The following is a 16,818-nucleotide window of genomic DNA, read 5'->3' as shown; positions in this document are numbered from 1 at the left end:
TCAATAAGGTGAAAGAGTAATAACAGTATGTTTGAAAGTGTCTATTGGTCAAGCCCTGTCACACATTCAAGACCGTGCCAAACTTTGCTCCCGACACTCCTAACCAAGGCCGGCGCTGGGATGGGAGTAGCCTGGAATCCGATGCCTAATCTAGCTCAAGTTCGCTCTTTTGGTCATATCAAAGAAGCATACGACTTTCCCGAGTTTTATTTGTCAAAATTCACAGTCTGCTGGTGCATCCTCGCCGACCAAGTCACAATCACACATGACCTTGTTCACGATTTACTCCCAACCATGGTTTGGAGAAGGTCAGCAGGCCATGGTCGGTTATCTGTAACAACGGTTTCACACGGAGTACGTGGGGACTCTGGTGATGGGCGTGTCATATAGTTGAAGGACACTGATGAGTAATGTATATGTAAGTCACGTGCCCCGGATGTGTATCATATGGTGTTACGTCATCGTTGGCACGAGTATGCTGAAAGGAAGACAGGACGACATGACATTGAAGTAATTCAAAGTTACCGTGGGTTCAACTGAAACTTTGACCACACAAATAAATATTGCATTTGTTTCCAAAGGCCCATTTGCCATTGTTTTAAGTTTCAAGTAGTACACTTAGTCCTTTGCTTGTAATGGGTACGAGAGATAGGGCTATTTTTAACAAGGCTGTGTGCTACATTGATGGACAACATAAACGATATCATGTTATGGGCCTTGACTAGACCATCCCAGGTATTTCCGAGAAGGCTTATGTGTTTTTCAATATTTTCAATTCCTCCGAGGACAAACGTCATATTTACGTCATATTTGCGTCACCATCCAGTCTAATCATAGAAACTCTCCACATAACCCGGAAGGCTGGGTAACGTTATATAAATATGAGGATCGTCTCTAACAGCAAATAGTCACAACCTAAAGCTGATAGGTGAAGAAGAGCCAACCAGTAAAGAAGAAATCGTAATTTGAAGAAAAAGTTCAGAAGAATGGGCCCACTAAGTAAGTACTTTTACCTTGCTTCATTGAAACAAACTATGTTGAGCGTTCTGCTAGTCCGTAATGACAGATTTGAGCCTTTTCAAGGTTTTAGATAGGTTTTCTCAATGCATTGCACATTCAATTGCATTAAAAATACTCCGTCGTTTCATGATTGCTTTAACTTTAGATTTAAGTTAATCCGTCAGCCTAAGGGCAGAAACAGTTGCCAGGTACCAACCTCTGTTAAGTAAAAGTAAAATCGATCTAGTTTACCTAAACCATGGCGTTTATCTTGTTTCTGACTTATACCAAGCTGACTAAAAAAAGGCTGAATCCAAAAAAAACTTAGCTTTTAATAAGAGTGTAAAATATAATATCATTTGTCCTTTGAAACTCCAGGCGTAAATGTTGCAAGGCAGCTGCTCCAGCGTCAGATGCACGTCCTGAGATCTGTGTCAAGTGACGTCAAAGGGAGGGAGGAGCGACTGCAGTGTATGCAGGACAAAGTGGAGACCCTGGAGATCAGAAGGAGGCTGCAGGATAGCCGCATGGTAAGTACTGCCAAAACCTAACTTCCAGACCGGTGCAATGTCCGGTTGTGAGTTCGATACCCGGCATAGCCTTTTGAAATGATACATATCTGCTTTGCACTCAGCATTCGGGACAGAGTATTGCAGAACTCACACTACTACCCTGCTGTAATGATATCTCAAATTAACTTTGTGTGGCCCAATGGCATTGAACCGGAGTTTGCCACTACTCTATCGATATCCCTAATATGGTGCTGGAAAAACTTAAACATTCTTGCTTACATCAAAACTAAACAGGAAAGTGTTCACGTTGTCCTGTAACAGTTTGTTTCGCTTCCTTTTATTGTATCAAAAGTAAAGAAGCTTATCGAAAGATCAAGGACTGTTCTGTACAATGGCAAGGGTCTGTAAGCGTGGGACATTCATTTGAAGCTGTCCAACTGTACGTTGTCATCCAAGGCGCCAGCCAGCTCTTTGTTAATAACATGTCTTCTGTTTCTGCTGCGTTTGTCTACAGACCAACAGACAGCCCAGCACTCGACGTGCCGCTGAGCGTCATCAATGACAGCTATATCATCACGGACACGTCTAAAGATAGCACCGAGGCATCATGATCCACGTATAGTGGATGATGAGGGTCATTCCACGTGTAAAAAGAAATCTAGAGAACGGAGGTGGTTCATCGGATAGAATTCACAACCATCCAGCCTCTTTACCCTTTTCTTATCCCCGTAGTTTGATCTCGTCATCAAGACATTCCACTATTTCATTTTCTAATGTAATCATTTCTCCAAATTATATAGAATGCAATTTGCATGCAACTGAGAAGCATACAACTTCTGTTTAGTATGTTCTTGTCTATTCTTGATCCGCTCATGAATCATTATACGTTTATGATGTATAAAATAATCTATACGTGTTTTAGATATGTGATATACATTGATGTATAAGATAACACGGTGAGGTACAAGTAGTCCTGATGTTCAAAGATATATCTAATTGTATCAAACTTTTGTTAAGTGCTATTAATCTGATTATGTGAAAAGCTATATGTACGTACGTTGCTAAGGAAATGATTTTAATGGAACGTAGTCTATCATGGAGAACTTGTCGACTAGGACGATTCAATAATTAGGATAGAGTTTCTAAATCAACATTGTATTTATTCAGGACAAAATCAAATTAAAGAAGAATTTTGAAAGCGGTCTGTCCGTCCCTAGTTTATTTTTATTTACAATGACGCCATCTTCTTTTTACTAAACTTTGTGATCAGAAGTTACCAAGTCTATCCCTGTAAACGACCTTTTTTGGATTGTAGGATAGTTGAAAGGTATCTAGTTCTTTTTTTTATGATAGGCCTATGTTCAGTTGTTTTTCAAAGTGAGAGCTAGGATTTGTTGACAGGAGTAGTAGATTATATTGCTGACTTTTTTTGTTATTCACTTTATATATATTTGCCTGCAATCTTATAAAAAGTCATCACTATGAAATCCATATAAAAGATACAGCAGTTTCTGTTCAAAGCATTAAACATATTTGAATAAAGGGGAATCTTGTTGATTGATCAATATCTTGATGACCTGTTTGTTAAGCCTCTTTGACGCTTGCTGGTTGGTTCGGGTTTTTTGTCCCAGAACGTGAATGATCAAGAATTATGAGACCGTGTAGCTGCCCTCTTAATCTTCCGTAAGATTGATATTTGGAGAGCGGATAGCTTTGTCATAATCCATCATTGTGTCCAGTAAGCAGAAGTGTGGGATGCCAACATAGAACAAACAAAACAAAAAAGTTCCATGCCCATATGGGCATATCATAGCCAAAGAACACTGATGAGTTTTGTACATGTGCATTACGTCCTCCAGATGTATATTTTGACGTCATCTTCGGCATGATATGAGTATGCTGAAAGGAAGACAGGACAACATACCATTGTACAGAAATATTCAAATTTATTGTGATTTAAAGTGAAACTTAGATGAGCTCGAGGCAGATAAAGGTTGTTCTGAAAGACACGTTTCCTTTGAGGTTCCAAATTGTAAACTTGGTCATCTCTTTTAATTGGTATAAGAGACCATGCTTTCTTAACAAATCTGTGTATATATACGGCAAACTAGCCAGTGTACTTTGTATTGACTGTGCATTATCGTTGACTACTTAACTGATATCTATCATTTGAGGTCTTGAGCTGATAGTGATATACGAGTGCAGTGTAGTCTACCTTAATAGCCTTCTTAGCAGACTCCACGAATGGGGCTTTTTTCGGGGCTTTAGATATGAGTATTTTTCAGATGGTATATCAGTTCAAAACCGTAGCAGTCTGTTTCCTATCAGCTAACTCCGGCACTCCTGTGTTAGAGCCGTTGTGCCATCAGACAAAAAAGCACATTATAAGCCCCCAAAGCCAGTCTCGTAGAGCCTGCTAAGGAGGCTAGCCCATCCAGTCCTGACATCACGGGTATCGTAAAAGTTTTATAAAGTAAGGGTGGTTCACTCTTTGGCATTGAGACATTGCGGATGCATTATTAAATTGTCAAGGTTGAGTCTCTGTGGGCGGTGGTTACCACATTAAAATCGTAAGCGTGTTTATAGTGATGGTTACACATGACTTAATGGTTGGTGCCTAGGGGGCTCCGCTTTATAGATCTATGTTAGCATTCCACACGGTTACTGAAATGAGTGAGTGGAGTTCTTGTGCTCTACCCGCTAACTAGGCACACTGATGGATTGTGACAAATCTATTCGCCCTACAAATATTTGTCTTACGGAGGGTTAAGAGAGCAACAACATGGTCTCATATTTTTGTTTATTGACATTCGGTGACCCAACACACGAACGGACCAGGAAGTTTAGAAGAGGCCTAACAGACACATTATCAAGATATCTACCAATCAAAATGTTTCCCACTTATTCAAATATGTTGAACGCAAGGGGCTGCAACTGTCGATTTATTGTCGATGGCAAAAAAATATACATGAAATGAATAAAGAAAACATGTTGTCAATATGCTAGTCTTCTCTTCTTGCCAACGAATTTTTGCTCCAGTTTGGAATATACGTCATGAAAAAAATGACAAAATACCTTTAAGCCATCCTACAACCCGAAAAAAGGTTTGTTTGCAGCGACCGATTTGGTCATTTCTGATCACAAAAATTCCTCCTCGTTAGTAAGAATAAATTGGTGTCACTGTTAATAAAAACAGACTAGGGACAGACAGACAGTTTTTTTGAATTCTTCTTTATTTGAATTTTATCTTGAATACATACATGTTGATTTAGAAATTCTACACTAATTTCTAAGTCCCTACATGATCAACTACATTCCATTGTTAGCATTTTCCCTAAGCAACTTATCTAAACATCAGGGCTACTCGTACCTTGTCCTGTTACCTCGTACATCAATGTACATCAAATGTCTAACTCACGTATAGATTTTCTATACACCATAAAAGCATGATAGAATATAAACTGATCATGTATAGGTATAGGTATGTATAGGTAAGTAGATCACCTAAACATGCTAAACATTAATTATATGCTTGCATGCGAATTGCTAAATGATTTGGAGACATAAGAATATGAAACCGTGGAATGTCTTAATGGCGAGATCAAACTACGGTGATAAAAAAAGGGCAAAGAAGCTGGATGGTTATGAATTCTATCCAATGAACCACCTCCATTCTTCCCATCCATTTTTACATGTGGAATGACCCTCATCATCCACAATACGTGGATCATGATGCCTCGGTGCTATCTTTAGACGTGTCCGTGATGATACAGCTGTCATTGATGACGCTCAGCGGCACGTCGAGTGGTGGGCTGTCTGTGGGTCTGTAGTCGAATACAGCAGAAACAGAAGACATGTTGTTAGCAGATTACCTTTTGGTGCTTTAGACGACAACGGGATGCTTGGGATGCTTCAAATAAATCTGCCATGCTTACAGACTTCCTGTCAATTTACAAAACAGTTCCATATCTTTAAGCTTTCAATAAGTTTTTATTTTTTAGGAAAATTGTTGCAAGACCACGTAAGCAATTTCCTGTTAAGTTTCACGTCTAAACCGCAACAGATGATGCATCAGTCGGTGCCCAACTCCGGTTTAATGGCCTTTGGGCCAAACAAATTAGGCTAATCATTAAAGCAGGGGAATATTCCACTGGTAGTGGAGTGTATGTTAAATTACCAAACATTTACCTCAAATACTTGGTGCTAAGCAGGGAAAGCAGTATGTGCGATTTTGTATGACTCGGTCCGTGAACGAACTCACGACCTACCGAATGCAAGGCGAAAACTTCTCACTTCGCCTTCGCACCGGTCTGCATTTAACAATACGTGTTTTTAAAAGTAGTCCTTACCATGCGGCTATCCTGCAGCATCCTTCTGATCTCCAGGGTCTCCACTTTGTCCTGCATACACTGCAGTCGCTCCTCCCTCGCTTTGACGTCACTTGACACAGATCGCAGGACGTGCATCTGACGTTGGAGCAGCTGCCTCGCAACATTTACGCCTGGAGTTTTAAAGGACGTACAGTCAATCTTTGCTATTTTCTTTTATTTATTGAATTGAAATTTTACAACTGTAAAAAGGTTGGGCTTTCGGATTCAATCTTGTTTTCAGTCAGAATGTTACAAGTCGGAAAAACAGGTTGGCATCTGGTAACGTTTTACCCAAGCAGAATAAAGTTTAGACGTATCTTTGGTCTTCAGTTCTGTTGCTTGAGCTTGATGCATTGCAACGTACAATGCCATGGAACGCAAACAATCTTCAAAACATTGAAAATGCTTAAATTAGTCACTATCTACTGCAGTAAGACAACGCTCAACTTATTATGGAGTACGTTTTACTGAAGCAAAGCAAAGTACTTACTTAGTGGACCCATCTTTCCGAACTTCAGTTAATCAATTGCAAAGAACGATCCCTCCAAATTAGACTTTCTTCTTAACTGGTTGATTCTTCTTCGTCTAGCAGCTTTCGGTGTGACTGTTTTCTTTCCAAGACGGTTTGCGTCCAATTTATAGACCCAGCCTTCCGGTTTGGGTGGAGCGTTTCTATGATTAGACGGCGTGTCCGTGCAAACAGGACATGTGTCCTCAGAGGAATTGAAAATATTGAAAACACAGAATCCTTCTCGGAAATAACAAGAATGGGCTAGTCAAGGTCCATGACGTAATGGTGATTATGTTGTCCATCGATGTAGCACACGGGGCTTTGCTGAAAATAGCCATCTCTATATCCATTACAAGTGACTAAAACCCCCTTCACACTGGAGGCTGTTACCGCTCTGTGACTGCTGACCGACCAAAGATTTGTCAGATCACTCAACAAACTTCATACATAAAGAACCAATCTGTTTACGTTTTGATTGTTTTGTTTTCTTTCAATTCATTATTTAACATTGTGCATGCAGTTATGAAATCAAGGGCTACCAAATTCAATTTTGGTCGCTGTACGGTCGTAAAGCGATCGTCGTCTAGTAAAAATGCACATGTTGATGAAGGTTAGACATATCCATGTAAACATGCCCTGCCACCACCCAAAAGACAGTAGCCGTTCTTACGGTGTTGTCTTACAATAGGAAGAATCTTCACATGATTAACACATCAGCGGTATCTAGACACGAGGATGGTGAGTCAGTGACCTTGACATCTTAACTGGCTTTCTTCAGTTACATCTCAACCAATATTAACTTGCTCTGCCAGTTCGTTCTTGTAATGATGAACAAGAGTGATGCATGTTACTAAAAACGCCCGGAAGTAATATCGGTGTTCTTATCCAATTGATTTGTCTTAACCCTTAAGCTGACGGGTTTTTTAGGCAAGTAAAAATTAAAAATGTTTGACCCCTGACCTCTCTCACAAAACCCGCGAAACAGTCGGCGGCCCTAACTCCCCTAACTTCCGGGCTTCGAGCGCTACACGCACCCAAAGCTGTTTTCTTCTGGGGAATACCCTATCCCGGTTATAACCGGGTGCAGCACATAAGGCATGTTTCTGTATCCCTGTTTAAACCGGGACTGGCAGATAAAAAGACCAATGCTACAATTTGGCCGTTAAAACAAGGGGGTTTGGGGAATCAACTTTGTCCGTCTAATCTTAGTTTCACTCGAAACACGGTAACATTGAATAACTCTTTTCAGCGTATATCGTAATTTTTTCCCCGTAACTCTCATTGTTTTGGGCGCAAATGTTATCGATTTCTGTCATAATATGCTTACGAAAATTCTCAGTATTAAGTCACAAACGTCAGATTTGTTGTACGGATGGGGTGAAATGTTTGTCCGTCCCAACAAACAAATTTCTGTCCTGGTCCTGAAGACAAACCTTTGACATCATAACACATGATACACATCTGGAGTACGTGCGAGATGTGATTAACATCTGTGTCCTTCCGCCATGTGACACGCCCATGGCCAGAGGACTCACGTACTCAACGTGACCAATGGACACTCCTGTGACAAATCTTCTCATGAGATTCCTATATTTACAAAAGTACTACTGTTGTAACCTTGTCAATTTTATGCGATTATCATTAGTTTCTAATGATAGCAATTATCGTAGCGTATACTACTCGTGATTTGTAAATGATGGTAATCATATTCACAAGTTTACTTTTCTACCAAATGTATTCTTTATCAACAAAAGACATAAAAGTATGTTAGAATTGTTATTGTAAACAACTCGATGTAATTGTTTCGCATGGATTAAACTTTATCGTAGATGGTAAGCTAAACGTATATGTATGTCTGTTGAAAACTTGAAATGAAGGTTTGTCCATTGAAACAGTCTTGCGCATATCTTTTAAACGTGAATGCCAGATGTTATTTCAAGACCTGAGTCACGTATAACCGTGCGTAGTTGATGGCTTATGACAGCCTACTGCATTTTTGGTTGCTGACGCTGAATCATGACTTTCACAGGAATGTTCACATTCGTTGACACTCCGTTGAGTACTTCACACAATTTAGAAAGTTAAGTGAGTTCATGTATAATATCCAGACAGTCTTTAAAGAAATGTTCGTCCAAAACATATTGCAATTTAATTTCTACAAGTCAAAACAACGGCAAAAGGTAGTTGATCCAATTAACATGTCTGTTCAAGGTCATTGGCACGCCCTGTTTTTAACATAGAATTAATGACGTCATTAAACATAACATACCATGTGATTTTCCATAACCTACGCCTCTGATGATGACACCACCACAACCCAATAATCCTATAAATACGGCAAAAGCAGACAAATTACCAAACAGAAAACATACGGGCACAAACGACGGTCTGAAACTGACATTCGAAGAGCGAAAGCAACCATGGTCCTCTACGGTGAGTCCAGGAATCCTTTTTTATCATTAGCAATCAATTAGATGTCTTAGTGTTTGTATACTCTGTCAGGCTAAGATAGAGTATTATGTGCTGATTTACCATAGCAACATACTATGAATTAGTGATAAGATATCGTGTATAGAAAAGCACCGTTCGTGGTTCTATCGCGACCTTCTAATTCTTGTACATGTGCTTGTACTATCTGTAAGTAGATAGTAAATGGATCTCGTGTAGAAATTTTGAAGTTCATTTCTGTTTGCTCCGGTATCTTTATTCATGTATATACTTTGTGCCTTCCTCAATATGCTTGTGTTACCGTTATGTGAATCTTACTTTACTTCATGCTGCAGTAAATGACTTGTCCAAGATGGATCTCCGTGACAACAAGCGTCGTCTGAAGAACGTGATGGGGGAGCTCGAGACGCGCCGTGGCCGCCTGGTCGAGATGATGGACAGGGTGGAAACTCTCAACGCCAAAAAGACAGTAGCAGAACAGGTAAGAATGCTGGACTACTGAGTTATCATTTAACGAGCACACAATGTGTTTTGTCTGTACATTCGTGAAAACAAAGTAATCAGTTTGTGTGTTTGGGTGTTTGTTTGTCTTGATGTGAGTTCGCAGTATGTGAATATTGCAAATGGCAGTCTGGAAGGATTTAAGATAGAAATGGTGTAACAGAGTACTTTGAGAATTGGAAGTATGCGTTGAATCTGGTTAGATAATAGAAGATATACATGACATATACAGACTTCCTCAAAACTCCTGTTTCTGTTTGCTCTATGCCCATTAACTTAGATTATGACCATGTATGTGATAAACTAAATGGATATACGCGATCTTGGACTTCTTGCAATTGGTGAGTTTAAATTTTAACATTCTTCGTCTATCAATCAACAGCGCCGAATGAGGGTGAGGTTGCAGTAACAGCAAATGACGAAAGGGGGATACTTGAAGAATATGGAATACGCTGCTAAAAAGAAGAGGAAAGAAGTTTTTCTCGGACTACAAATGGTGAAATGAGAGTACTAAGACTGACTGTAACAATTTAAGCTATAGTTTAAAGAAGATGTTGTTATCTCGTTATCTCATTTATGATATCATAGCATTCTTTTCTTGGTGGTACATTTTTGTTGTATTGTGGCAGAATGGAATGTGAATAATTGTGAAAATAATGCTTATTTGTAAGTTTTGAAGATCCAACTTTCATCACGATTGACGTACAATATAGAATAGTGAAATTACAGGACATTTGTATAGAAAAAAAAGAAAGAGAGCAATTGAACTGTATATTGTACAAACGATATGGCGGATGTCATTGTAAACTTGTTTATATATTCTTCGCGAAGATGTTATGAAAGAAATAAAGCATTGGTTCATAGCAAAGACTTTAATATCTTTTTTCGAACCTTTCCTCGGGCTATATATTTCCAGAAAAGCATCTAACTGTCAACGGCAGATAGTGTAACAGCTAACCACAGTAAGCCGACAACAGTGCATGACCCTTCCGTTGAGAATTATATCATACATAAGACCTATCTAGTTGGCTTCGTGACATTAGACACGTAGTTGCTGCTGTGATATTTCTGTTTCTTAATTCAGATAAATTTGGTAAGGCACAAAAAAAACAACCACCAACACAAGCACAAACCTTACAAGAAAGATAGATTATGGTGAATGTTTCTACTTTTCCAAGACTGTTTTTAATAGTTTCAATAGACTTTGAGCCTGGGCAAATATAAAAAACCCTCAACTGAACGCCCTGACCTGTCCATGACAAGCCTGACAAGCACGTTAAGGACATCAACGCGGTATCGATTACGTATATTTCAGTCTGGTATTTGTGGTATTGCGGTTGTCCATGACAGATGGGTATGTAACGTATGTACAGCTAGATACTTGTTTTCGCCCACACAGACATGTATGATATATGGACATTTTACAAAATAAATCATCATCGACAATCATTTTGTAACGTTTCATTGAAAATTCCTTGTCATAATCAGAGTGACTTTGTTTTTAGATCTTGTTAAAATTCCTGGCTCCACGGTTGTTCTATTGGAGGTCAATGGTCTTATTTATTGCCAGTCAGTTGAGTTATGTTACACATGATTTACCGCTGTAGCTGGCAGGTTTTATGACCACATCATTGAACTACACGTCACACAAAATATCTTTACCATCTTTGGAGCACTTAGCCTCCTCTTCACTGTGTGGTGGTTATAAAAATACTGCATATCTTAAAATGTTCGCCGAGGTTTTAATTTCAGAGTGACCACAGCGATTTGATAATACCGCTAATATAGGTTTACATCTTATTAACGCAGCACTATTAAGTTTCAACCGCGAACTTAAAACACCGCGAAAATCCTAGTTCCCTTTCTACCACGAAATCAAGTTCATGTTTAAAAATGATGAATCCACAGTAACACTTGGCATGTGTACAAGGGTAGATGAACGAGGATGTTGCGCATGCGTAACCTGCACACGTCAATCTCAAAGAGGATAAATTTAGAGGATATGTAGTTTAAAGAAGGCGTATGTTGCGGGAGGCATTTTACAGTTTACAACACATTAACTGTCCAAAAACAATCAGCCAGGGGTAATCGTTCGTCGGCCAAGAACTCGAGACTTCCCGCAGTGCCCGATCTCCCAACAGCCTCATCATGCCTATGGGCCCAATGAGTAAGTACACAGTATATAAAACCGTCTGATAATGTCTAAACCTGCGGCTTTGTAGTTTTATATTTATCTTTCCTTTGTCCTTTCTCTGTGAAGATTGTGGTTTGTTCATCAAAGATGAGCAGCGAGGCAACAACTGACGGTAGAATTAAAGAAAGGCTTTGTAGGTCTGCTTTGGAAGCCAGACATTTGAGTTGCGCTGAAACAGAAACGGTATTTTCCAATACGAAATCAAAGGCCGCAGTGCGACTGATCAATAACTATCAAAGCATCACCAAGGTCGTATTGATGTGTTGATCACATTATGTTCACCTGCCACGTGATTGGTTGAACCTGAGAAGTTGTTTTGTGTCCCCATCAGGCGTTGATGTTGCCCGACAGATCCTTAGGAATGACAGAAGCATTCTGCATTCAGCCAGAAAAGAAACCATGGAACGAGAAGAGCGCCTGGCAGCGATGATGGACAGATGTGAAACGCTAAACGTCAGGAGTCAGCTTGTAGAACAAGGGGTTAGTATCATGTATAACTTTCACAGCTTGTTGATAAACAGTCCAAATTGCATATTCATAGACGATAGTAAACCAACAAATCTTTAATGATACATGAAATAACAGTTACTCAAGCAACTAGATGTATTTTGGAAACGGTCAGTCGTTTCAGACAGCATCCATTACTTTTCGTCAGTGACAACTGAGAAAATCTGTGATTCAACAGGTTTAACCAAAAACTATGAATTGCTATTTAAATGAAAACAAATTCTTGACTGTCACAGTGAAAACAAAACTAGGACAATGTCAAGACAAAATTGATGGTATTGAGTAATTTAGTCCCTATAATTTGAATACAGGAGCTAATGTTAAGGCGCACGGGTCAAAGTGCCGGAAAGGTCGACACGTAGGCCACCTTTTCTGTTGATGATTAAAATACAGTATCTGATGCTCATTCCCTAAACTGTTTATGGACGAACAAGGCTGCAACGTCCTGGAAAAAATTGACACCCCAAGATCGGAATCTAAAGTGACTTTCAGCTATCGATTTATTAGCCAATAGTCTAGAAAGCGACAAAACAATCCTTGCTTGAAACTTTCACATTTTTCACGTCAATGTGTACGCTGAGGTTGGTGTGCAAAGTTTATGTTCATGCTATGTAAGTGAATGTGTATATGACCCCGCGGTGGTAATCTTTTTATACATTGTACTTCAAGTCACGGTCAAATAAAATGAAATGTGGATTTTTGCAACCTAGAGACAAGGACATTGGAGTCAAATGGTGTATCAAGTTGTCATGTAATCGTTTAGAAGGATGGTTTCCTTTCCGTGGATCATGATTATCATGGCGTTCGTGAAACACAACCCCTCTTCATTTCAAACACGCGTGCAACCCTTGGTGTTATTTTGACCTCTGAATCTCCACATGATGCGTCATGTTAACTTGATCCTGACATTGAGACGATGACGCGAATGCATTTTAAGCTACCAGACAGATATATAACGATACAGGGCTATATTAAGGACCTTGCGACAAGCTGTAGGACATATCTGCTATGGATTAATGGATGTCATAAAGTTGAACAAAAACTAGAGAGACATCCGATAATGCTACGGTCACAGTTCCGAACCGGCCTCACGTCGGTCAGTTTGTGGGAACGATAAGTAAGAAAAGTAAGAAACCCACAAAACATAACAAGACTATCCATGAGCATAATCTTTGTATATCTATAAACACTTTTATTTTTCGTTCCTGCAAGCATTCTGTTCAAAGTAGTTATGATCTACTCTTGGATTCTTGTTAAGACATTGCGTTTTTTAAATGATTCAGTGGTCACGTGTTTTGCAGAAACGTGTACAAAATGTATATTGATATTACTGCTACTTTTTTGCTTATTTGCAGCAAACTTACCGTCGACGCAACATGAAAAGGAGGCCGAAGAAAACCTAAACTCAAGAAAAAGCCAAATCAATCTCCGAAACTCGCTAGATACTTAGTGCCGAAAAAAACCGCAAGGAACAATGTATTGTTATCATTGATTGTGTGTAAAAATAGTATGATGCTGGATACCGTCTGTACAATTAGAGATTAGAAGGAAGGATAGAAATTATATGTTACATACGCAGAATCCTCAAAGTTCTGTTTTAGATTAAGCATAATTCATAACGATAACAAAAACATAAGTATATACTTTTCTTATGTACCATTTGAATCATTCATATCATTACAAACTTTTGCTATTGTGAATTTCTGTCATCTTACTGTAGGTAATATTGCATTTGGATCTGATGTATGACAGTGAAATAAACCCTCCCACTGGTGTGCTAAAATTAACCAAGCGTTCCGACTATCTGCCCTTCTGGGTGTACATGTATTAGGAACACACCCACAACCTATAAATGGATTAGTTTCTTCTGTACTTAATCCCTTGACCCAAGCTTTTTTGGGCATCCTTACTTATCGTATGACCAGCACATTTTCTTAGGATGATGTTCAATTGAAATAAACTCATTATGACAACTTTGGTGTCAGAGAGACGTAATGATGATGTCATTTACATGATGTTATTGCTTGAAACCGTATATATAGGGTATTGCCATAAAACTCAAAGTTAGGCAACAACATCCAACAAAAAGGGTTACTGACAGAATATTAGTGTCTGCAAAGACTTCTGTTGTCAACAGCAACGACGTCAAAATGTCATATATTCTGCTATTTGCTAAAACAATCTATTTTTGACAATTCAGCATGGTGGAGCTAAGATGGCAAAAAAGCTTAAGAATATATGACAAAACCAAAACACATACAGACTAAAGACGTTCATTTATATGTTTATAGAAAAAAGGTAGTGACGGATTTGAAGGGATAAAGCAAGTTGAACTACTTAACGATGATCTTTAATCTACCCCTCCGTGTTACGTTGCCTTTTCATATGACATCCTGCGACATTTACCAAGTTTTAAAATAGGGTTCTTCTCGCTTGTCGCATAACTCCCCCTCTACCTTCATGTAGGTAGTTCGTCCCAACCTAACCGCAAGCCAAATTTCAAATTTCTATTAATCAACCCAAAGCTTCTGGAGTTATGCTGCTAATTATAAAACCACATGTACAATCCCTGCTACAAACTCTACCAAAACAAAACCTTTTGTGCGCGAAGAAAGAAAAATCTATTTCTCAAACTCTGCTCTTACTTCAGAAAATATTTGCTTAATACAATATATTAATGCCTACTTATTGTTTTCCGGACACCGGTACTGTGACGCATGGCGGTACATCCGCCAAAGGATATAGTGCTAAATAAGCAAAGTCCACCGAACGAGTTTCCTGTTTAGACTTTTCGGAGTTGGTCAGAGACAAGATGACTCTCTCTATGTTGCTGGTATTGCTCTGTGCGCTGTCAAGTGTTACACAGGTTTGTTCCACATTACGATATTAAAAATCAAGACTGAAAATTTTCTCTTTCCTGCTTTTCTTACACATATTGACGTTGTCTTTCATAACATGAATAGCATACATAGCATGTACAATGTATAGCAGTGTATTGTCGAGTGCAAGTTGTTTCATGTAATATTTCAAGAAATTGTTTATGCAGTTTATTGTTGACTTGAAATCAAACAAAGTCTTTCATAAGTTAAAAATCTTAACCCTGAAGTTCTGATTTGGGTAACAGGGTCAGACAATCGCTGAAGAAAAGAGCTGCAGATCCAACCGTGATTGTAGCAGTGCACAGTGCTGTCGTGTGAATGGCTACCCACTGACAGGGATCTACCCCATCATGGAAGGCGCTACCACTCCGCTAGGCACCTGCGGACCTAGAATCCAGGTAACTCAGATGGTGCTTGGTACTGCAGCAATATATATATGTTGTATCTAATGGACCTTCGGCTTCTTTTGGTCATTGTTATTATCTGGGATAGTTTATTGATATCATACAATTTTTCATTAATATAACATAATGAGTTTCAAAGTCTGACAAATAATCAGGTTTGGGTGTAGTCGCCATTTGATGACCTTGTCGCACCAGGTGCAGCAGCTCTCATGAGGGGTCGTCAGGAAATGACGATATTTGCATACGGCAGGGAAAGATTCAAAAGTAGCATTTTAATCCTTATCAATAACAGGTTTGCTTAACACGAGCACTGTCAGTGGAGTTGGCAGAAAGTGAGTGGAAAGATGGCGTCACCGCAAAGATCAAACTTGTGGAAGACATGACAGGTCATGGGGGCAGTTGAACTGACTACTAAGTCACGGAGATGCATTACATTTGGTCTATCTGTATTTTCGCAGTTACATATTCTCACTATGCTAGTCACGTTCACCACGTTCTCCATAGAGCACAAGGAAGTGCTCAAAAGACACATGTAAAGCGAACAAAAACTTTATTTGCATAATCAGTAAACTGTAACCAAACGAGACCTACGAGGTACTCTAAATATATCACAAAGGCGTGAGATCTTAAAACTTTTTTTTTTTTTGGTACGTTTTCAGGACGGAGAAGTGTGCAGTCTTATGTACGTGTCCGGGGACAGCTGTGCTTGTGAGGACGGGCTCCGGTGCTGGGGAGGAATCACCGGGATCCAGCCCATCTCGGGCACCTGTCGTACTCCCGAGTACATCCAGCAGCAGTACGATGATAACCCCTTCTGGTTCCTCATTCCTTAAAGTGCTGACGACACAAAAACATAACATTTTCTCATTATATTCAACAATAGTTCAACATCAACGCTAAATATATACCCTTCTCATTAGTATTGTACATCAAATTATCGAAAAATCATACTTACAGGGCGTGATGATTCCTGCTGCCATTTGATCAAACTAAACGTTGATTATTCGCCCGATGACGTCACAGTGAACATGGCAGCCGGTTCGGGAGCTTGCGTCACGCTTCAAGAACAACAAAGAAACAAAGTGCTTAGTCGTCGTAATTTAATACAGCCGCAAGATCTTTAGAATTATCATATTTGGTTTGATTCTCAACAAAAAAAAAAGGTTTTCACGAGCCGCGGTGCCAGCTTAGAAACGGTTGTTGTGCTCACTGTGACGTCATAGGGGAATAAGCAACGATTAATCTAATAAGGTAGCTGCATGAGCCAAGAGCTGGGATTATGATGTTTTGATAGTTCAATGTCAATACCATCTGAACGGTGTATATTTGGCGCAAATAGCGATGTTCATTGAATAACAATATCATTGTCGTTGAATATAGTCAGAAAATGTTGGTATCGTTGGTGTCAAAGGAATTAAAGGGCCGACGTCTAGAGGCATAAAAAAGAAGATGTTAAATGTGTGCACGATGATTAAAATAGATGAGACTAACCA

The 16,818-nt window shown here is 39.3% G+C and overlaps 1 protein-coding gene and 3 long non-coding RNA genes across 4 annotated transcripts; 3 read left to right on the top strand and 1 right to left on the bottom strand.

The window, feature by feature from the left end:
* Positions 1-882: 882 nt before the first annotated feature.
* LOC136428002 (uncharacterized) lies at positions 883-2,715 on the top strand. The gene is made up of 3 exons (XR_010754556.1): positions 883-999; positions 1,378-1,529; positions 2,026-2,715. It is a non-coding gene; the product is annotated as an uncharacterized lncRNA (long non-coding RNA).
* Positions 2,716-4,297: 1,582 nt separating this feature from the next.
* On the bottom strand, positions 4,298-6,509 carry LOC136428001 (uncharacterized). Its single transcript, XR_010754555.1, has 3 exons — positions 6,372-6,509; positions 5,861-6,012; positions 4,298-5,335 (listed from the first exon to the last, which is right to left on the bottom strand). It is a non-coding gene; the product is annotated as an uncharacterized lncRNA (long non-coding RNA).
* A 2,181-nt stretch (positions 6,510-8,690) lies between these two features.
* On the top strand, positions 8,691-13,742 carry LOC136427999 (uncharacterized). The gene is made up of 5 exons (XR_010754554.1): positions 8,691-8,825; positions 9,176-9,321; positions 9,724-11,508; positions 11,867-12,015; positions 13,398-13,742. It is a non-coding gene; the product is annotated as an uncharacterized lncRNA (long non-coding RNA).
* A 1,033-nt stretch (positions 13,743-14,775) lies between these two features.
* LOC136427998 (uncharacterized) lies at positions 14,776-16,818 on the top strand. Its single transcript, XM_066417244.1, has 3 exons — positions 14,776-14,908; positions 15,167-15,319; positions 15,985-16,818. Exons 1-3 carry the CDS (start codon positions 14,855-14,857, stop codon positions 16,156-16,158), a joined length of 381 nt encoding a protein of 126 aa, XP_066273341.1. The 5' UTR covers positions 14,776-14,854; the 3' UTR covers positions 16,159-16,818.

Source organism: Branchiostoma lanceolatum, chromosome 2 (genome assembly GCF_035083965.1).
Source record: "Branchiostoma lanceolatum isolate klBraLanc5 chromosome 2, klBraLanc5.hap2, whole genome shotgun sequence".
Taxonomy (NCBI): Eukaryota; Metazoa; Chordata; class Leptocardii; order Amphioxiformes; family Branchiostomatidae; genus Branchiostoma; species Branchiostoma lanceolatum.
Note: the sequence above shows the minus strand (reverse complement) of the source record. Positions and strands in the feature narration are given on the sequence as shown.

What these genes read in the sequence shown, in the direction of transcription:
- LOC136427998 (XM_066417244.1), top strand. Translation starts at nt 14,855, where the DNA reads ATGACTCTCTCTATGTTGCTGGTATTGCTCTGTGCGCTGTCAAGTGTT. An exon ending in CGCTGTCAAGTGTTACACAG is followed by an intron (nt 14,909 to 15,166) that starts GTTTGTTCCACA and finishes TTTGGGTAACAG; the next exon opens with GGTCAGACAATCGCTGAAGA. An exon ending in CCTGCGGACCTAGAATCCAG is followed by an intron (nt 15,320 to 15,984) that starts GTAACTCAGATG and finishes GTACGTTTTCAG; the next exon opens with GACGGAGAAGTGTGCAGTCT.